The sequence below is a fragment of the Squalius cephalus genome (assembly GCF_949319135.1).
Source record: "Squalius cephalus genome assembly, chromosome: 1".
In the NCBI taxonomy this organism is placed as follows: Eukaryota; Metazoa; Chordata; class Actinopteri; order Cypriniformes; family Leuciscidae; genus Squalius; species Squalius cephalus.
Window position 1 is genome coordinate 46,512,023 of NC_137122.1, and position 22,468 is coordinate 46,534,490.

General features: G+C 38.5%; 3 protein-coding genes across 7 annotated transcripts; all 3 read right to left on the minus strand.

Moving 5' to 3' along the window:
- Nucleotides 1-301: 301 nt before the first annotated feature.
- On the minus strand, nucleotides 302-12,387 carry casc3 (casc3 exon junction complex subunit). Of its 3 annotated transcripts, none has more exons than XM_079852591.1 (13): nucleotides 12,172-12,387; nucleotides 11,284-11,308; nucleotides 10,990-11,042; nucleotides 9,249-9,443; nucleotides 7,167-7,312; nucleotides 6,831-7,007; nucleotides 4,823-5,658; nucleotides 4,675-4,736; nucleotides 3,828-3,936; nucleotides 3,555-3,671; nucleotides 2,707-2,912; nucleotides 640-801; nucleotides 302-373 (listed from the first exon to the last, which is right to left on the minus strand). In XM_079852591.1, the coding sequence occupies exons 1-13, from the start codon at nucleotides 12,355-12,357 to the stop codon at nucleotides 335-337; spliced, it is 2,313 nt and encodes a 770-aa protein (XP_079708717.1). In that variant the 5' UTR covers nucleotides 12,358-12,387; the 3' UTR covers nucleotides 302-334. The 3 variants fall into 3 exon arrangements, with proteins under 3 accessions (XP_079708717.1, XP_079708718.1, XP_079708716.1); XM_079852592.1 differs by having other exon boundaries at nucleotides 679-801; nucleotides 10,990-11,045; XM_079852590.1 differs by having other exon boundaries at nucleotides 10,990-11,045.
- Nucleotides 12,388-13,523: 1,136 nt separating this feature from the next.
- On the minus strand, nucleotides 13,524-18,158 carry msl1a (MSL complex subunit 1a). Its single transcript, XM_079865858.1, has 9 exons — nucleotides 18,026-18,158; nucleotides 16,661-17,398; nucleotides 16,286-16,485; nucleotides 15,705-15,949; nucleotides 15,552-15,616; nucleotides 14,576-14,643; nucleotides 14,355-14,479; nucleotides 14,201-14,273; nucleotides 13,524-14,094 (listed from the first exon to the last, which is right to left on the minus strand). Exons 2-9 carry the CDS (start codon nucleotides 17,282-17,284, stop codon nucleotides 14,004-14,006), a joined length of 1,491 nt encoding a protein of 496 aa, XP_079721984.1. The 5' UTR covers nucleotides 17,285-17,398; nucleotides 18,026-18,158; the 3' UTR covers nucleotides 13,524-14,003.
- On the minus strand, nucleotides 18,026-21,459 carry LOC307155298 (major histocompatibility complex class I-related gene protein). 3 transcript variants are annotated; one of them, XM_079865879.1, is made up of 7 exons: nucleotides 21,213-21,459; nucleotides 20,571-20,831; nucleotides 19,724-19,996; nucleotides 19,326-19,616; nucleotides 19,029-19,144; nucleotides 18,903-18,924; nucleotides 18,146-18,806 (listed from the first exon to the last, which is right to left on the minus strand). In XM_079865879.1, exons 1-7 carry the CDS (start codon nucleotides 21,268-21,270, stop codon nucleotides 18,772-18,774), a joined length of 1,056 nt encoding a protein of 351 aa, XP_079722005.1. In that variant the 5' UTR covers nucleotides 21,271-21,459; the 3' UTR covers nucleotides 18,146-18,771. The 3 variants fall into 3 exon arrangements, with proteins under 3 accessions (XP_079722007.1, XP_079722005.1, XP_079722006.1); XM_079865880.1 differs by having other exon boundaries at nucleotides 18,709-18,803; XM_079865881.1 differs by lacking the exon at nucleotides 18,903-18,924 and having other exon boundaries at nucleotides 18,026-18,806; nucleotides 19,001-19,144.
- Nucleotides 21,460-22,468: the final 1,009 nt, after the last annotated feature.

A 22,468-nucleotide genomic window follows, 5' to 3' on the forward strand; every position in this document is an offset into this window, starting at 1 on the left:
CCACTCGATTCAAAAGTCCAGCCGCCTAGTACAATTTCAATTAGCCTGTCAGCAGAGACATCAGGGATACAGGAGCTAATGAAAAATGAAATGTCTCTCCGTTTAAGACTGCATATTTCATTCCTAGCTGAACAACGGTAAAACACTTTGTCGGTTATGAATGGAAGTACAACAGGAAGGAACCACCTGCAAACAGAACCTTGGATGAAGACAGTGAAACTAAGCAAGGCGGAAAAATAATAATAAAACAACTAAAGGTAAAACCTAAATGATGAATTTAATTTATACAAAAGCGGTGCTGGTCCTGACACGTTGCCTCCTCGCCCCCTGGCAGCTAGGAGTGGATTTCCTCAGCGGGATTTCTGCTCTGGTCCTGATGGATGGAACATCAGCTGTTAATATAATACTCTACAGAAATGCAATGTAAACTGGCAACTCTAAGTAATTCATTAATAAATATACATGAATATAAAATAGTTATTAGTAGTTTATCTTGGTGCAAGCAAACACAATTGTATTTTGTGACTGAAATGTACAGTATGAAAAACGTATATTCATTTTAAGTCATCTAAGCAGAGGAAATAATCATTAATTAAATATTCAATACTGAACAAATTATTGTGCATTATTAGAAATCACCTGATTGAGCTCTCCTTGCTGAATGTAATATGCTGTTACCTCAGGAGGGGGAGGTCTGACTGTAACGGGATGAGAGGAACGTCGCGGCGGCGAGCGTTTGGGTTGAGCTTGCTGCTGCATCGTGTCGTAGTACGTCACACCACCGTAGACCTGTGACTGAGCCTGAAGAGAGAGACGCACAGAAGGAAGTCAAGCACGCAGAGATGCACAACAATCTAGATATTTACTAGGAGTATCACAGGCAGTGACCGATTACATGTAATCAGATTACAAAAGAAAATACTTGTAATTAGTCTACGTTTTAAAATGATCATAAGACTAGTTACTTTTTATTGATTTAATATTCACAAATTTACGTAAATTATTCAGAATTGATTTTATCCCCCAAATTTTTCTGTTTTAATTGTTCCTCTCTCTCTAAAAAAAAAAAAAAAAGAAAAAGAAAAAGTCTAAATTTATGTTTGAAATGGCACAAAGACCGCCTCTAGTCAGACGGCTATAATTACACAATTGAGAAGCCACAGCATAAATAAAATATTTCATACTTTTAGTAAAGCATTTTATTTTGATTGTCTTTATTTTAATTTATCATTTGAGATTTCATTTATTTTAAGATTTTCATCAATTTACAAACCCCCTGCAGTTCCTTCTCAAATCCCAGTTTGGGAAACCCTGACATAATTTTGTTTAATACACCTCGTGTTGTTAATAAAGAATGGAATAAATGTTCTGTCTCGTTGTATTTTTATATAGTACAGTTTTTCTGAAATGCTAAAACACATTTCTCAAAACCTTAAACACAAAACCAAATCTTCAAACTACATCTGATTCTTCTGGCAAAATAAAACAATTGCCTCAAAACCATTTTATCTGCACTCAAAATCAAATTATGCTTTCAGATCTTACACACAGCCAGTCAATATTTAAACACTACAGATCACTCCCTAGACACTACATACAATTTTAGAACAGCATCCAAAGCATGCGGTCACAGAAAAAAAAAGTATTTTGTAAACAAATTTTGCAATTTCATAAAACAGTATAGTAAATCACAACTTACAGTAGTAAGGTTAATAAATTGTATACACCGCAAGTATAGTATTGTACTGAATATTACTGAATGTCTATATTCAGAACTTAACATAACATACTGTAAAAATACAGTAGTCCAACTGCAAAAGTCAAAGTTAAAAAAAATAAATAAAAAAAAACCTCTAAATGAAAAGCATGTTACAGTACACTCAAAAGAATTGTGCAACTACAAAATCAAAATCATTGAGAAATTCATTCTGCCTCAGCATCACGTCTTCATGCTGGGTCCGGCCTGAGGACTTTGTCCACATCACAGGTAATGTTATCTCTTGTCAGGTTAAGGGAAAAACCCTCTGCTGTGTTGGATTAACACTGTCCCGCTCTCAGATTGTTTTTATCAACATTCAGTGCAACTGTACACTTTGTACAGTTGTTTTGATGACATCATTAGAAATAAGTGTGAACTATTTTGAGTCGTTGTGTGTAAACGATGACAACTGTTGTAGTAGTTTAACTTTTGCCTGTCTGTTTATCGTTTTGCAACAAGTGCATATCAGTGTGATATGTGTTTTAGTGAGTGAGAATTTAGAGTGAATGTGATTTGCAAATGGTGTCTAACTGCCTGAACTTGTTTAAAATTTTGCTAAACACCATTCTCTGAACCAAATTCTCAATAGCCTAAACCAATTTGTCGAATAAATCACTCTTTCTGTAAAATTTTAAACAAGTTCAGGCAGTTAGACACCATTTGCAAATCACATTCACTCTAAATTCTCACTTTAGAGTGAGAATTTAAATTCTGACTACTTTTGGATTGATTTTAGATTATCCTATTCAAATTTGTGTGATAAAATAGGTTAAACAATCTAAAATCAATCCAAAAGTAGTCAGATTATATATTACCTAAAAATGTGTAATAGATTACTACAATTTGTATGTAATTTTTATTCAGTAATGGACAACAATTTGTAAGTAATTCACCCAGCACTGATCACAGGAAGCAAATAACACTTATTTATAGTCAAACAGGCTCACCTGGGGGTTGGGGTACATTGGAGGTAGCGTAGCTCCGGCTGGATACGGGTAGTTGGTGTTCCCAAAGGTCATGACACCTGGTGGAGGGTAGAAGGGTGGGGGTAGCAGCTGCTGTGGAGGCGGTTGCCCGGGTGACATAGAAACGGGTGGGGCAGCGTAAAGAGCCGGGTTGGGAATGGGCCCTCCCGACTGGTGCGGATGCAAGCCTGAAACGGAAAATATTTGAAATGTTAATGTTGAAATTATCATATAATATATTCACAAAATATCATATATTAATCCTTTTGGGGTATTAAAATCAACACAAATGAGGAATCATACATAAATGACAGAGACAGACAAATGTAAATGTATGGGCTTGGTTCTATCCGTTGGTTGTTTGGATGAAGGCAGATCTGAATGCGAGCTTGCTGTCGATTGTAAGAAAGGGGCAGGGTTTAAGCAGACAATTATTTGAGAAGTCCTGTATACATCACCAGAGAGAAGTCAGTAATTTCAAGATCAAGTTTGACATTTTGAATAATAATTTCATGAATATGCTAATTAGCCCCACCTCCCCTCACTCATACAGGTTCTGCACAGCCGCGCTTTCCACGCATTTTTAGACGCGATATGTGAACTAAGGTCTACGGGCGATGTGCGCGCATTTTAATGAAAATATCTAATCTTTTTTTATATTGTTACCAACAATGGTGTATCGTCGATAAATACCGATACCGTGTTATCGCAGCCCTAACTTTAAGTCAAAATTATCAAGAAATAACATGGATGGACGAATTGTTCCCAATAAGATCAGTAACACGCTTTTAGCAAAAAGTCAACTTTAAGCAGAAGTTCACATCTCTCACCTGGGTGTCCGGGGTGGGTGGGGTGTGGCAGGTGCATTTCAGGTTGAACAAGCATGCCTTGAGGGGGCAGGGCTGCTGGACTGTCCCCATGCGTGTAGATTGGTCCCTGGAAAGACACTGCACGAAGACATGATAGTTATCTTGCATGTATGATCATCATCATAAAAATAAATCAATTAATATTACTACATTCAGTAGGTGAATTTAGGACACACAAGTGACCCAATTAACTTAGAACTGCCCTCTACAGGCCAAAAGGAGTACTGTACTCACTGGGATCATAATAATGGCCCTCCATGACTCCTATGTGCATGGGCGCAGGCTCAGGAACTGGCCTCTGGCGCTGTGATGAATACCGCTTAGCCCGGCCACCACCAACACCCTGAGAACAAGAAATAACTGATGAAATGCAAGGCTGTTTTTATTTCATAAAAAATTACATTTTAATGAATCCCCTTAATGACACACCACATGCAAAGTGTGCATTCACCCTGCAACATTCTTTTAATTGTACTCTATAATTTAGGTCCTTTGTACATTTCAGCTGTGAATCATTTCCATGTACTTTGAAATTAGTTGCTAAACACATTTGCTGAATTGGCCTTTACTGAGGAACATCTAGGATCAGTGGTAAAGTGGTGATGAAATGGAAACCGAGACCGATCTTTTCTTCTGTATTGTGATGTTCATTTGAGTGCAACAGACATTTTGAAAAAGAAACAAATTTTGAGATGTAGGCGTTGCACTCAAAATGGACGCAGATAAACGCAGGTTTGCAGCTGTGTGGTACGTTTACAAACATTATAAACACTAAACAAAAATTGTGAGTTCCCCTCACTCCACAACAAATCCTTTAAATTTAACAGTATTCAGAATTTAATTAACTATAGTGGCATTCATTAAACACAAAGCCTAAATACATTTATTTGCATTGAAACAAATCCAACTGTGTGCGCTTTGCACACGTTTTGCGTACTTGACAAATTATTATTTTTGGAATGAAAGTTGCAGCACCTTTAGATGATAAAAAAAAAAAACTTATATTCCAGAAAATATGGTACATGGATTTTTAATTCTATTTAGTCTTTGTAGGCAATTATCAATGGACCAGCTGACTCACTATATCCTCCATGTTCCCGTACTGTGGAGGGCCTCCTGCCATGTGCATAGAACCACGGATGCCTGTTAGGGACAAAAATGCAGGAATTGTCGAACCACTCTTCTTATAAATGGTTGTAAAACATAATTATAGAAAAAGTAATTATTACCTCTCATCTCAGCCTGCAGGTAGGAGGGTGGGCTCTGGGCCCAGTTCTGCCCTGCCAGGCTGAGGCGGGCCAGGTCCTGGTCGAGCCCTGTTAGTCCACCTTGTGTTCCTGCATCACCTTGCTCTTGCCACGACTCGCTCTTCGCTGGCGCTGGGGTTTGCTGGACCGTGGGCGAAGAGTCATCTAATGACGCCTGCTTACTGAGATCAGAAGTTCGCGTTCGCGTCGCCCTCCGCCCAAGTGAGTACGATTTCTTCTCCACCTGCCTCTCCTGAGGCGGAGACGATTCTCGCACCTGACCGGCTGCACTGCCCCCGTCCATCGCTGGGCCTGGATCTTGCTTTCGTGGTGACGGAACCCTTTCTCTCTCCGTCTTGTAGTGGTGAGCGGTGTATGTGGTCGTGGCTGTTGGAATCTCACCCTCTTCCTCTTCTTCCTCACTGCGGATGTCCTCCACCACCACGGCTGGGCTACGGTCAGCATGAACCGCATGTGAGCCACGGCCCCTGAGCCTCGGGCCCCTTTCACCCTCCACAGGCTGTGGCCGCACACCTCGAGGTGGCGGGCCGTCTAGACTGGGCTTCGGGTATCCTCGACCTTCTGTCCTGTGGGGGGCCGACGAGGCTCGACTGCCCTGGAAGCTGCGCTGCGGAGGTTGAGTCGAGGGTCGCCCGGAGGGTTTGGGTGCTGCAGGAGGAGCAGGAGGTGGACCTGACTGTAGGGTAACAGACTGAGGGCTATTGCGGTGGCCGGGTGGAGGCCCCTGCCATGTTGTACGCACAGACTTCTCTCCGTCACGGTAGCGTCTAGGCTCCCGACTGGGTGAACCACCATATCTGCAATGAAATATGAAAAAAAAAAAAAAAAAAAATTATATTGTAAAAATATTAATTTAAAACAACTTTTTTCAGCACCAAACACCAAAAGCTGAATTTTCAGCACCATTAATCTTCAGTGTTACATGATGCTTCAGAAATCATTCTAATATGCTGAAAACAGTTGTGCTAATTATTTATTTTTAATTTTTTTAAACCCTGATACTTTTTAGGACAGAATAGAAAGTTTAAAAAGATCACCTTTGAAATGTGAAATAGAAATCTTGTTTTAATATTGTTACTGGCACTTTACTTGACCAATTTAATGCATACTTAATAGATAAAGTATTAAGTCACTTAAAAAAAAATTATAATCTTACTGACCTCTGAATCTTACTGACCTTTTTATGTACAAATGATATGTATATAAAATTGAAATATTAGTATATAAATATTAGGGGTGCAACGATATTTAAACCGAACGGAAAAAACGCAATGCACCACCCACGGTACGCATCGCGATACTCTCATGTCGTGTAATCGCTCAGTGTTTCAACTGCGGAAAGACATCAGTAAAACAGCTTGTAAACAATATCCCACGTAGCATTATATTAACCCCTGGCAACTCATGTGTCCACAGCTTATTCAGCTATAGAAATTAACTCTTTCATTAAATATGCACTATATTAGCCCAAATAATTATATTTTACTTAACCTGTAAGTGATGTCTTTGTTATTAAATGTACGTTTAAAATTCTGTCATTAAAATGACAGCCAGTGTGTAAATTATATTTCAACAACGAATTGGAGTAAAAACAATTAAGTTTAGAAGTTGAACTGCCTTATGTTCAGTTTACAGTTGAACTGCCTTATGTTCAGTAAACATGTTTGCAAACAATTTGTTATTTGAGTGTTGAATTTATCTAAAAATAAATAGCAACTGAAGCAAATAAGATTAAAAAAAAAAAATCTCTCTGCTAATGCTGTAAACTATATAGGGAGCATAAAGTTTACAGCATTAGCAGAGATCTTTTTTTAACCTTAAGAAACTTTTCATTATAACTGAATTAATTTAAAGACAGACACAATTTGTTCAGGAAACCACTGTTTAATAATAATAATAATAAAAAAAAAATAAAAAATAAAGTGTTACCACCAAATACCAAACGGCAAAGAAATAAACATGACCTCACCTGGGTTTTCGGGAGCGGTAAGATCGTCCATCATTCTGCCCTGAGCCGTTGCGGATGTCATAACCGTAAAGAGCGATAAGCTCTTCGCGGGATTTCGGCGCCTGCTCCTCTTCACGGAACTTGTCGTGTTCCCATCGGCCCTCGTCCTTCCACAACTTCCTGTGTCTGCCTTTAGGCCTGGTGACAGATGGGTGCATAGAAAAAGAGAGAATTACCAACCATTTGCGTCAGATTCAACACTTGAAACTCATCTTAAACTAATTCCAGTCATTAAAATATGATTTTATAGTAGCAAAGATATGTTTTCCCTGAAAGATAATCCATCTGGTCTCTCACCTCTCCTCCTCTGTAGCCTGGCCTCTCACGTCATGCTCAAAGAAAAGGCCTTTTCGGGGGATGTAGGCTGGATTCTTCCTGTCCTCATCATCATCCAGCTTCTGGCCTTTACTTCCCGATTTATTCTCAGGGTCTTCTGTGCTTTCCTGTAATCATTTAGGAGTCTTAACTTAAGTATTGGCTTAAAAATAATTTACAATCAAGAACATCAGTGAGATTTAGCATTGTCTTGGTCCAGCCTGTGGCATTGTGTGCAAGAACTGTTTTAATTATTTGTTTCAAACTAGAGGCTCTTGCTAATACAGAGTTTAAATGTCATTCCTGCCACACAAGCTGAAACTGGACCCTGACAGAAATTTAGCTTAGGAAAAGATAGGGCTGGACAACATGACCAAAAAAAAAAACACGTATCTCTCTATATTATTGTGGTTGATATACGGTATCTCTCTCTCTCTCTATATATATATATATATATATATATATATATATACTCTCCCTTAGATATACGGTATATCTCTCTCTCTCTCTATATATATATATATATATATATATATATATATATATATATATATATATATATATATATATATATATATATATATATATATATATATATATATATATATATATATATATATATATATATATATATATATATATATATTCTCTCCCTTATTCTCTAAGGGTGTAATGATAATCTCATGTCATGATTCGATACATATCACGATACCGAACTCACAATACAATATTATTGCAACGCTCCAAGACATATGGTAAATGGTTAACAAATTTGTGTTACAGTTGATTAAAATGCTACATTTGGTATTACATTGGGGTCGGGTGGAAATGAATAGGCTTGAACTTGGTGATGGAAACCCAATGCACATGACAATAGTGACACCAGAATAAAATTATTCATGATTCTGAAGCTGAAAATACAGAATTGTTGTAGACGAATATGCTTGCACTCTGCCACTGACTAGATACATTTAAAATAATATAAGCCACTTTTTACAGGTAACATAAGACATTTGGCATTCCACAAATATTCCCGCATTGCATTATTCTACATTATGTATAGTAGTTTAATGTAGTACAGACTAAAACTCTGTAAATTTGAATTGTTTCCCACACATTAATTTTCATTTTCTCACTATCTACGGTACATATTGTTGCATTTTTGTATTGCTTTTAAATTGTGACACGATATATTGTTACACCCCTAATATTCTCCTTTTCTAGTATTCAGATTAAAAAAAAAAAAAAATCTGCATTTAAAAAAATAAAACAAAAAGTTATGACATTCTGCCCAATATTGTCCTACAAACAAAGTTTATATGGAAGGCTATGAAAGCAAATATAGTGAATGTAACCATCTATGCTATGCTATATGTGCAAAAAAGGGTTAAAATCACATTACATTCTATTTTAACAACATTACAATCTAAAAAAAAAAAAAAAAAAAAAAGGCATTTTAAAGCAAAAGTTAGAATCACTAAACTAAAACTGACACTAAAAACAAACACACAGACTAAATGTTAACATTTACTCATCTGAGCCTAGTAATATTAGCCTACATTTCATTATCCCATTACATTAGTTACTGCTGTCATAAAAATACACTTACTTGTAGGTTTACAATTCTACATATGGCACATTTATTTATTTTACTTATTACATTTATTTTTATTAATTTGTCTAACAACAAATATGGCGCTCGTTCACTAAAGTCTATGAAGTTTAGTGGAGACTTTAACATTTAAAGATGGAGAATCTACCTGTGAAATGCAAGTTATGCACCGAGGAAAACACCACATCTCAAACGCATAGCACATGTATTTGTCAGAGAATCTGACGGGGCAAGCCGCGTTAAACTACACATTAACTATATCTTATGAGTTATTTTGAAGGCCTTGGCCGCCTTGATATAAAGCATGTTTCATGTTTAGGACAAATCGGATTGTGCACTTTCCCTGCAACAGCTTACTCTGTGTCCTTCGCTAGGCTACTGTATATTAACATAAACGATATTGCCTCATCCTATATAGTTTATAAAAAATGCAACGTTCTGTTCTACCATACCTGTCCATCCCCACTCTGTCGCTCCCCGGCTAGATTCTCCTTCTCGTCTGTTTTAACTTCCTTGACCCCTTCTTCTCTCTCCTCCGCTTCAACAAGCTCTTCTGTCGGGGCATCTGCAGCGGGCTTGGGTTCAGCAGCAGGACGTGAGGCTTCGTCGTCACTAAAATGCTCTCCTTCCTCCTCATCCTCTCCTCCCTGAGAGGAACACAAATGCCAAATAACAGCAAATTCCCAGGTCAGGAAAGACAAACCAAAATGCTCACACTGCACATCAATCTCCATTTGAGTGCATTCACAATTTTTAGAACCACAAAGCTATAAAACTACAAGAATAAATGGTAACACTTTATTTCACAGTGTGCTTGTTACACGTTACATGTACTTGCAAGAGAAACAACAGTAAATTATAAATAATTACAAGCAACTTACCCTAAAGAACACATTGTCAATTAATATTACTCTGTACTTGGTGCAATTACACTGTAACAAGCGAAACCTTAAAATAAAGTATAACAGAAGAAAAATATCAGCATATTTGAACCAGAACTTAAAATAAATAAAAAATTCCATTAGAAAAACAAAAACCTATTTAAAATGGTTGTGTTAACTGAACAAGGCTGAAATTAAATAAATATAAAAAACTAAATTAGAAATGTTGCCTAAATTTGAATATAATGATGGATTTAAAAGTACCAAAATTACTAAAACTAGAATAAAAATCTAAATAGAAGTGACAAAAGTACTTAAATATATAAAAATAAAAGCTAAACCCTATAAATTCTCAATTTTTTTGAGAAATACTATCATCAATTGATTTCACTGAATCATATACATTTATATATATATATATATATAGGCTATAGGAATTTTGTAAATTAAATACACAAACAAAACGTTCTTGATCTCATGCGTTTATTTTCACTATTTATATAGTATCTGCACCACAAGACATGGTATACCGTATGTTATTACAAAACAAAATCATTCCCAACTTAAAAGAATAAATACACATTTTTCATGGTTGTTCCCGTTTTGAAATCTCTCCTAAACACAGCGTTCTGAACCCGTGAGCAGTCTGTGTTAGTCTGCAGTGAATGAAAGCCAGCTTTACGTAGGTCTGAACGATCGGGTTGCTAGGACACCAAACAAAGTGGAGCGAACATCAGCATCCAAGACAGCCCAGACTGAACCCGATGAGCTGAGATCTACAACCCCATCCAAGTCCACTCGGCAGGTGCCACCACCTCACAACCAATGAACCCGAGAGGAAGAGCAGCAAAAAGTGTGGATGGTGCATCATACTAGGTCTACTAAAATTAGAAGAGGACTACAGATGCACTAACAGCATGGGGTTCGACATTGGCAGTACTCATAATGTCCCGAGAGAGGAGCAAACCACATTTAATGCTTACGAAAATCTCCCCAGCTGAGTCTCTTCTAAATCTGTTCTTTCTAAATCATAAATTAGCCAGGTCCATTTCAAGCTTCACATTTAAAATGACTAAATTAAACCATAATCACACTCTCAGCTCCAAATTCTCCTCAAAGAAAGGGTAGTGCTCTCTCACAACGACTGAGCATGAAAACAGATTGCCTGTAATGGAGACATTCTGTACCCCCACACACACACCCCAGCAAGCAGTCCGACAGCCCAGTCTGGATCTGTACGGATTCATCGCCGCATTGTCTTTCACAGAACTGATTGAGTCCCCCCCTAAACTGTGTTGCCATAGAGACTTACCTCGGTGTGCGATCCATTCTCCTCCAGATCAGCACTGTCATAGTCTGATAGCACTGCTGAAGAAAAGAAGTCAGCCATTTCAGCAAGTCTGTTCATTTCTGAGAGCAAATAACATATGACTAGAGAACTAGTCATCAAGAGTGACAGTTAATAACATGAAATCACAGATCCAGACTAAAGTGGTAGCAGTTCATGAAGCTACTGGACTACAGGCATAATTTGAAGGCAGATACTTGCCAGCTTGTGGTCACAAAAAAAAAAAAAAAAAAGAAAAAGTGAAAGATATACACTCACCTTCACCAACGCCATCTTCACTTTCCTTAATAGAAAGAGATCAGAATCAAATATCCAGCCAAACAAAGCACACTTAAATCAACAAAAGCCTAGTCTACATCTCCAACCCAAGAATGACCAACAACAGCAAACTTGATAGTTCATAACATCCCGTTTAAAAACAATGCTGAACTTCCTCTTCACGGTCAGCAGATCTTTCTCTTCTCATTGCAGAACGGCACAGTCAGACTGACAGACCAGATCAGAAGACAAATATCTAGGATTCTCAAATGTCATCCGGTTTGCTTATCGAAAACCTAAAGGTCTTATGCAGCATCTTCAAGCCAACCAGATGTATTTGCCATTACACACAAGTAGAGAGTATCATCAGGTTAGATCAGTGTTTCTCGGGCCTGCTCCTGGAGGTCCTAGACATCTCAGGGGTCTCCTTAACCTGACACACCCAATTCAGTTTAGGGAGCCTGTTTAGTGAGCCTACTGAGCTGATGAGTTAAGTTAGGGGTGTAAGATAGAGGAGAGACATCTAAAACGTGCAGGGCAAGGGGACCTCCGGGGCCAGGATGGAGAACCACCAGGTTAAATGATGGAGTGCTAACTTAGTCATTTTAAGGTCAAAAGAGATCAGCACTAAATTTACATTTAAACAGAAGCACAGACACATCAGAAATTGTACAGGATCCCTGTAAAAACCACTAGGAATAGGCGACTGTTACATACTTGAACATCTACATCAAGGGCTGGAGACGAAAACCCCACCTCATGAAGCGTCTACGCTTATATCACGCCTTAACCCACATTTAAAAGTGTTTAGAGCTATAGAAACACTATAGCCCGCACACACTCAGATCGGCCCTGATTATAAAAGCAGATTTATAGCCACACACTCACACACTCCGACTCATCGTCTCTTTTGGTGACGACGCGCTCCACTGGCACTTCGACCGGCTCGGGATCTCTTCCGCGAGGCTTCCGGCTGGCCGAGGAAGATCTCCCGCTCTCGGAGCCCGAGGCGGACTCGTCCTCCTCCTCGCTGTCCTGAGAGGCGCGCCGTCTCCGTCGCCGCCGGTCCGCCATCTTAACTCTCAAGGAAGGGAAAGCGGATCTGCGCGGGGAATTGTGGGGCTCGTAAGTTCGTCATATCCTCTTGTGCGTCAGAGGAGGAGACGCGCGCAAGTGGGCAGTTCAGTCAGTCACGTGACGAATGAGAAATTCATTTCTGCGCGGTTTCGTTTCATAGACAGTTTAAGAAGTTTCGTTTGTGAACCCACGGGCTGTGATAACAAACACAATGCAGCTCTAAGTCTAAAACCATGTTACATCACTGGTTTCCTTTCATTATGAAATATTTATTCATTCATTGCACTTTTTTGAGGTAAGTACATGATGACAGTAAAGTACCATTTATTGTCAGTCCCTTGAAGTATATCAAGGTCAAAAATTGTGATAATTCAGTACCTTTTTTTGAGGCAAAATACAAAACAAAACAAAAAACCCGAACAAAATACACCACCGCACTGCCTTGATTTGTACTTCAGTATATAGTTATAGTATAGCAATATATAGTTCAGTTATGCTATTTATAGTTTAGACATATAGTTCAGTACCCAGCACATTTTAAGTACCATTTTAGCCTTTTTTTTTTTTTTTTTTAAGGAAAGATCATAAAATACTATTTGGGAAAGGTGCCATTGTGCTCTTTGAAGTTCAATGGAGCATTACAGTACACAAATATGGATACCATTTAGTATGGTATATTTTATTATGCATCATGGTGGTACTATTTGTTTTTTACATTTACATAACTTGCCACAGCTCTTTTTGTTTGGAAAAACTCGCATCTTATTTCACACATACGGTATAGGTTAATACTTTTAAAACTGATGACTACAGTTATGCCATTAGTTTGCATCAGTTTTGCATTTTGAACCAAGACACTGCAGCGGAGCATATGAAATTTATGGGAAAAGGATCATATTTTCTTCTACATAATTTATTGCCTAAAGAACAGCAATCGTTTAAAAATAAATTCAGTGGGTGTCTGGAGGCTCTTAAACTACAAGAATGTCTCTAAAAAGAGGAAACCGCATTGCACCCCTTCTGATCTCATTCCACTGGCTTCCAGTTGCATCCCATTCCAGTACACTTTGTTCTAGCAAAACATAAAGGTCAATTAGAATTCTGTAATTTAGCAATCAGAACATTGAGTCATTAAAAACAAAAGACATGAAGACACAGCACATCCATAATATGACATTTTAATATTTGAAATAATTTCTTTAGCTACAAGTATCTTACACATTTTCTTTGAACAAAACCTTATATTACAACAAATGCTTCAGTAACCGGTTTTCACAATCTTTCCCTCTTTCATTCCCTTTATGTGACAGAGAACTCACACACAATCAACAAAAATGCAGCATGTACAGTTTTGATTTTTTTTTTTTTTACGGCAGCTCTTGATGTGTTAGGGCAAGCTTTGGTCGTGAACGTGAAACACTGAAGTGTTACATTCAGCATCATGATCATGGGTGTGTGGTTAGGAGAGCTTGTTTCTCAGGCATTACAGAGCAAAACACATTTTCTCATGGATACCAAGCAGGGGATTTTAGGGAGATCTTCAGAAGATCCAAAGTGCAATCTATGAGAGATGAGACCACAAGGGCAAGATTTTGTTTCAGCGCACAGGATGGTACAAATGAAGCAGCTTCCTTGTGATGGTTTCATTTGCGACATGTCCGATGAGGGGTCCGTTTCTTGGTCATCTCTGCTCGACATCGACTACGCTCATCCAACCAGGGCAAGTCAAAGTTTCTGTTGAAATACAGCGAAATAATTACTTTTCTATATTGCAATTAAATCAAGATATCAAAATAAACATCATTAGCATTATGCAAAACAAAAACAATTTGTAACTTACTGCTGTTTCAGGTTGGGAAGAGGTCTTCCAAAAGCCACCACTGGCAAAAAGGGTGTCACCATAACAGACTCCACTGAGTAAAATACACAAAAAATAAGCACATTTAAAGAGAGGACCAAATACTTTCAAGGCCAGAATCCATCTGCTGACATACCATCTTCAAGGTCTGGATAGAAGGAGAGCAGCTCTGGTTCGCTTTCCTGAATGACCTTCCTCCTGTTCATCCTCTGCTGCAGGCGCTGAAACATCCTCTGCTCCCGAATACGCTGGATATCCCACCTGAAAAAGATAAATGAGATTAAAGGATAAATAGATTCACAATGCTCTTGTCTACTGGATGCTTCACAGAGAAAAAAGAACAAAAACAAGCATCACCTCTTCCTCCTCTTCTCATCAAGTTCAAGTTTTGAATGTCTCTTCAGAAAGACGTTATCATCCAGACACTGCACGGAAGAAAGGTATGAGTATTTAGATGCATTACTAGGGCTGAATGATTAATTGAAAAAAAAAAATGAAAACAATATGGCTTAGTGCTATTATCAATTCACAAAAGCTGCAATGTAATTAAATGCATGTATGTGCAGCACAAGCAGTTCATGCTTTGGCGTTTTCAGCATCTCACAACGGATCTGTTCGCAGAAAATGCAGCTCCATTTTCATCTGCTCTGAGTTTGGGTTGATTATAATGTGCATTTGGGAACACAGTGCCACAAACCAAACCGAGTGAAAACATGAACACACTGGAGAGCTGCTTTATAGTGGAAAATGAAGTTGTACTGCTGATCAAATGAGACACTGATTAAAATCAAGCTGCTTTACCATATTAAACATGAAAAACAATCTATTGTATAAAGTGCTATATAAATAAACATGACTTTACTAGAGTGCTGAATGAAAAAGAACTTTGCCGTGAGTATATCTCAGCCTCAAGGTTTAAAGTTTGAAAATTAAACATCTGGGACAGCCATACCTATTAGTATTGTAATTTTACAGTTGTGCAGTAAAATATAAAAACTGCTGTAAAAACGCATTATATTATATTATTTTTAGATATACTTTTATAACACTTGACTTTTTTTTAACATTTAAATAGCATTATTGCAATAGTATTATTTTTGTTTTCTTTTGATATACAGTATATACACATTTTTTATCGAATAATAGTGATGATGATGATGATAATAAATCTTTATTATTTTATAGTTATATTGATATATAATTTTTTTTAAAATCTGGCCAAATTGTGCAGCCCTATAAACAAGTAATTTGATTCCCCCCTCCCCAATTTGTGCGGCCCCATGCATCACTGAATGAAACATTGCATATTGGGGTGCTCACAGTTCTTACTAACCTCAGGGATGTCCGACGACTCTTTCTGTCCTAAAGGCTCTAAGATACTCTCCCGCCAGGATGGAACTACATACAGAGAATAATGATAAAATTGAACTAATTTCAATATATCATTCAAATCATTAACAGAGAGATTACATAAATTTCTCCACACCTGCAACTGTGTCCTCATGTACAGGCGAGGATTCTCGCCACGGCGATGGTGGCGGCTGATGCCAGCAGCAGAGGTACATCTCTGTGGTAGCCAGATAGGGCAGTTCCTCCGAATGAGACAATTCAAGCCCTATCTCTTCCTGGGGTTCCTCCTTCAGATCTGGGCCCTCCTGTGGTGGTGGTGGTGGTGATCTGGGCTGCCCACGTCGTGACCTACCCATCCGAGAGTCTTGGAAAAGAAACCTCCTTCAAGAGGGGGAAAAATTAGGATGTATTTAGTTTTATAAATTAATTGCTAAGAACTTCATTAGGTACAGCACATTAGTTTGAACAAATGTTAAAGGAATAGTTCACCCAAAAATGAAAATTCTGTCATCATTTACTCACCCTCATGTAAAATAAGATATTTTGAGTAATATCTCAGTGTTTTTTTGTCCATACAATTGAAGTCAATGGTACCCAAAACTGTTTGGTTACCAATATTCCTCAAAATATCTTCTTTTGTGTTCTGCAGAAGAAAGAAAGTCATACAGGTTTGGAACTTATTCAAATATTTCAACAAAAAAAAATTCATGATCATACCTTTTCAGGTTTTTCCCTCCTCTTCCAAAGTGCATTTGCTTTGGGGTTTGGACCCGCCCCTCAGAATGCTGGACGTCGTCTGAGGCAGTGGCCTCGGCCTCAGGTTCCCTACGACGAGGAGTCTGAGAAGGACGGGATTCTGCTCCATCTTTTTTCACCATCTGCAGCCGGCGCTCCATGCGTTCGATTCGTGCCATTAGCTACAAACACACACCTGTGTTAGGCTGTGTATTAAGCATTGTGTTTAGGTGAACAAGTGAAACAAGTGTTACAAAATAAGAAAAGTGGGAAACTATGAACATGCCCACTTTAACATTTAAATATGCACATGATTTAAGCTTTTATTTCATAATAGGAGAAGAAAAAGTGCAATACCATCTCTTTTTCAGCTTTAAGGTCATCAATCTCTTTGTTCTTGTTGTGCAGTTGCTTCTGCTGCTGTTCAATCAATTGCAGTTGCAGCAGCAGGATCTGTCGGATGCAGCTGGTCTGCGTGTCCACAAGGCCTGAGCCTTTCCTCACATTCCTACGCTTCCCATCGGGACTGTTCTCTGGTGAGGGGATCCCCACGACCGCTCCCACTTGCCCTCCATCTCTCCGCTGATTGCTGCCATTTGATTCCATAGGATCCATATTCCCTACGTGGTTGTGTTTGGCCTGACAAAACAGTGATTTGCTCTTGACCGGGGAACCTTCGGCCCCCATCTGCTTGGTTGACGGGAATGTCAAGGCCTCCGGCTTCTCCCAGTTCTCCTCCTGCCTGAGGTTCCCTGCTGGAGATTGGTCAGGGCAGCTCAACACGCTCTGATGACTGATCTTTGCTTGGCTGTGTAGGTGATGCTTTTGATTTACACTGTTGTGGATTGTGCTCAGCACGTTGGTAGCGATGTCGCGGCTTTCCTTCTTCAGGCCAGCCAGGGATTCATGGGCTCCAGCTGGTTTCTTGCTGAGGCTTGTGTCCAGTCTGTGTCCTCCACTTGTGAACACAGTGGATTGCATAGTCTTTTCGACTTGCTCCAGTTGGAGATATTTTACCAACACCCAGCTCTACAGATGAGGAGGATTTGTGACAGGCTGGATTTGTGTCTTTGAGGCCCCTTTTCTATAGCCATTCTAAGGGAAAATAACAAAATAAGGTATTTTATTTATAAGGTAAGACATCTTATATTAGATAAGACAAATAGGCTGCAAAGCTAAATGGAAAGATAGGCATACAATGAGTGATAAAGGGCTGATGTATTGCTTGAATGTGATTTAATGGTTCTGATAGCTTGACATCCAAGAGTAGAAATGTAATTTAAGAAATATTATGTCTGATCATATTTCCAAAAAATAAATGCATATGGTTAGGATAAGCTATCCTTCTGCACCATCTCTTAAATGTGCAAATGGCATAAATGCATCCCATGCATTATGTTTACTGTTTCAGGGAGGGCATTGTCCAGCTGGGAGTTTTTTCTTATTTTTTTATCTACAATGAAAAACCAGAGTCATGCATTAGCAATTGTTTGGGCACAGGCACTGTCCACCATTTTAAATCTAACGTTACAGCAAAAAAAATGTTTACAATCAATTTAGCAGTTCCCTTCGTCTGCTCTTGAGGGACGATGACGCCATTTTAAGTCATGCAATCATGCTGCATATTTAAATATAGGGAGCATATCGCAACCACCGACCAAATAGTTCATTATCATTTTGCATCGATGTTATTTTAATTGTCCCGACCCCGCCCGAACTCACCTATCGCTTTCCTTTGGCCCACTTTCCGATTTTGTTTGAATGTACGCACGCAGCGCATGCGCGGTGCGTTTGGAATCTGATTGGACGCGTGCAGAACAATATTTCGTGGCGCGCGCGTCTGGCTGGGTTTGAGGGGTTTGCATTATGACATCATGCAGAGATGCACTGCAGATTTACATGCCAGTTGCAAAATTCCGCCAAATATGAGTTAAAGTATGAACCGAGAGATTATAATGAATTCACAGACAAAATATAACAAATGTTTGTTTATAAGCTCAATGTTAAACATTCAAACAGTTAAAAAAAATATATATATAGAGAGAGAGAGTAGCCTACTTACGTTACCTGATTAAATAAATACTGATGAGTTCTGGGGCTGATTAGCAGACAATACACATTCTAGTCATGCTAAAATACACTGCTGGGTGTTAAGTTGCGTTGCATATTCATGCAGTTATTAATATAAATCACATGCATACTTTTGTAAAACTTACACATTGTAAAAATACTTAAATATTCAATACTATAACAGACAAAATGATAAGAATGCAGTGAAAATATTTTTTAAACAAAAAAACAACAACCTTGCAAACCTAAATGAATAATTGAAATGTATAAATGTAGCTAATTAAAACCACATTCTCTTAAAATAAGTCTTATTTTCTTATAATATTTCAGTCAGTTTATCAATACAAAATGTGTCCATTCTGCAAATGTGAACAGATAATGGTGTGCCTCTTCAGATGTCATATCTGCGGTTGTTCTATTGTTTGGTCAGCTGCTGAGGAGAAAAAAAAAAAAAAAAACATTCATAAATGTGCATAATTTAACTCACTTAATAAGAAATAAGTAGACTTGATCAGATCACAACACAAACCTGAAGCTTGTATGTAAATGACCTGCAATATAGAGACAGATATACAATTATGATGCATGGCCAGCAGTCAGCAGAGGTTATGCCTTAATCTTATGTACAAGTGAAACGGTGTCAGTGACTCTGTACCTGCCCAGGCTGTGTAGATCTCTTCCTCCATATTTTAAAGGCAACCAGAGCTCCACACAACACACACAGCAAAAGTAGTACAGAGGGAACCACAATAACAGGATCAGGACCAGGTTCTGCAATCAATCAATCAATCAATCAATCAATCAATCAATCAATGTGTGTGTGTGTGTGTGTGTGTGTGTGTGTGTGTGTGTGTGTGTGTGCGCGTGTGTATGTGTGTGTGTGTGTGTGTGTGTGCGCGCGCGTGTGTGTGTGTGTGTGTGTGTGTAAAAGTTTGCCCTATCAATTTAATACCTATACTGATGTCAAGTTTGTTCTCCAGGCCAAGGTGAGTCACAGTACATGTGTAGGTGTGCCTTTCTCTTTGCTCTTTGACACTGAGTTTCACACTCTTCCTCATCTGGTATTTTCCATCAGCATTGGGCAGCAGTTCTCCTCCCGTGATCCTCTCCTCATTAACTGGCTGGCCATCTTGAAGCAGGGTCAGATTAATGTGACGTGGGTAAAAACCAGTTGCCAGGCAAGTCATCTGAACTACACCTGTCTCACTACAAAAGCGTTTAATCACTCTCACTCTGGGCTTTACTGTCAGGGAAAGAGTGAACACATTAAGCAGGAAACACATAATGCATGTTTTCCAATCCAAATAAATGAAGAGTGCATTTGTGAAAGGTAAATTAACTGCCAGTTACCTCTTGCCATCACATGCTTCTTCTCCTTTTTTAGATATTTCCTAAGCTGGCTAATGCACAAAGGGCGGTAAAAGTGGGCAAACAGCCATGCATCATACTCCAGCTGTGCTCTACTCTTTATGACAGGCCAATTCCAGTGAGTGTGTTGGTCTCCCTGAACGTCATAGCGTCGTTCAAAGCCACTCTCACCATTAAAGGCCTCCAGAGTCATCATTTGGCCGGGCTCATCGTGGAGAAGTTCACATCCAACCAGTCTCTGCTGCACATGAAGGCCTTGGAAAGAAATAGTCTCAGATGCACATAAGGATTGAATTCACAATTCTGGCAACGCTTGTTATGACATTAACACAAAGTTCACAGTGCAAAAAAGCTTTACTTAATTTTGCTGACAACACTATATTTACTGATAGAACAATAAGGTTATCTACCAATCAAAAGTTTAAGGTGAAAAATATTTTTTATTAATGTTTTTGAAAGAAGTCTCATATGCCAACCATGCAAGGCTGAATTGATAGGATCAAAAATACAGATAAAAACAGTAATATTGAGAGAAATTATTAATTTTTTAAATGTATAATATATATAAAATCAATGCTGAAAAAGGTTGTTATTTTTGTGGAAACCGTGATACAGTATGTCAGGATTCTACCACATTATTTCCACTTTTAATCTGTTTAATACAAGTATGAATAAAAGTAGGCCTATTAGGCTCATTGATTAGGCTAAAATCCTACTGACTTCAAACTTTTGAATGGTAGTATGAACATAATGGACAGATCTGAATGAAAATATTTATTTTCAAGCACTCTCAAGAGAATGGAACACAAGACCATTAGAGAATAATTACCTCTTGTATAATTTAAATAATCAATTAAGTGGTATGCTTTGGTTTTCATGCCCTCGTGTATGCCTTTAAAGACTGTTGATATAGTCATTTGCTCCGTGACATTAACAGATTCTTCCGCTGTTGCCGGGACAAAACTTCTCTCATCTGCGTTATAGTGGCCGATGACAATATCATCCAGCATAATAACTGCAGTGAACTCTGGGAACGGGACTGAACTGTCTCCAGTCAAAAATGTAGCAAAGACCCATAGCGAATGTGACCCTGTAAGAGAGTAGAGTTAGGCTAGGCTACATTTTATATCAGAGATTTTGGTTTCACTTTAAGGTTACCTTGTTACAGTGTAATTAATTATACATTTAAGTACTGAGTAATAATAATTAATTACAAGCAGGCCTATTTCCTAAAGGGTTAGTTTGGTTTAGGGTTGCATTTAATTATGCATAATTTGTAGTTATTACTTTAGCAACAAGGCTACATGTAACTTGTAACAAGGACAATGCAAAAAAAAAAAAAAAATTGAAGGTGAGAGTGCAGAGCATGCGAATTGAAAGCTTCAGATGATAATTATTAGACAATTATAACGAACTAGAAAACGTCCTTCTAGTGTTAGTGTTGTAAAACTGTACGAGTGATCTTGCTTACCCGATTCGGAAAACACAGGGGCTGGCAGTATACACGCTGCAAAGATGAAATAAAACATGCCTTTTACAAGGTGTTAAAAAGGGTTAAATATTTCCTTATTACAAAATTAAAAGAATTAGACATATTAGCCTATATAAGTTTCAGTCTGACTCTAAAGGCAGCATTCTGGTAAATCTATGCTATATTTCAGCACCGTCCCGTACTGACACTTCCTCATTGTGCAGAGGTTAGTTCAAATTCATTCACTGGAGGTGTGGTTTCAACACACACACACACACACACAAAAAAACTCCGGCCACTAGGGGACGCAAATCAAGTGCCTCTAAACTGAATGTGGAACCTTGGAAGGTAGATTTAAAATATTGACAGTGTAATATGGTTAAAAAGGAGACAGTTAACAGTGCATTAACTGTCTAGGATTGCGGTGTTTTACTGTTGTAACAATAATTTTTTAGGAGAGGTTGCTTCTCGATTGGGCAGTCAATTTAGCACTCTTGAATCAATTGCTGGTTTTACATGAGTTTTGTGCTTAGAATACTTTTAGCTGGTCAGGATGAGAGACAATGTTGCTGATTACTCACTTGGCCAGTTTGGGGGGACAATCTTAAACCAGCTAAGGCGAGACATTTTTGGCTGGTTTGATTGTTTTTTACATTTATTAATTTAGCAGACACTTTTTTCCAAAGTGACTTACAGATGAGGAATACAACAAGCGAGAAGTGCAGGTAATAGAAAGTTTCAGATATCATTTAGAATAATACAAGCTAGAACAGGGAGAGATTTAGGAAAAGTGAAGGCATAGAGGAAGATTCTTTTTGTGATGATGGGAGAGATGAGTTTTCAGATGTTTCTTGAATATAGTCAGGGATTCACCGATAGGGATGGGAAGATCATTCCACCAGCAAGGGACAGTGAACTAAAATGTTCTGGAAAGTGATTCTGTGCCTTTCAGTGAAGGTATGGTACCACGAGGCATTACTCACCTACTGACCTCAGGCTTCTGGAGGGGATGTATACTCCTACGAGCTGGTGGAGGTAGGAGGGTGCAGAGCCCATGTTACGTAGGCCAGTAAGAGCTGTGTATATAAACCTCACTCTCCTGGCCTCAAGAGGAACGCTAGTGACTGACGCTAGAGGCTACGTTCTTTAGCGTCCTTGTTAGCGTGCGCGCCTCCCATGCCGGTGCAGAGAGATAGACAGAGGTGTGATGTGGACTCACTTGGGCTCATTGGCAACTAGTATTGCTGCTGTGTTGT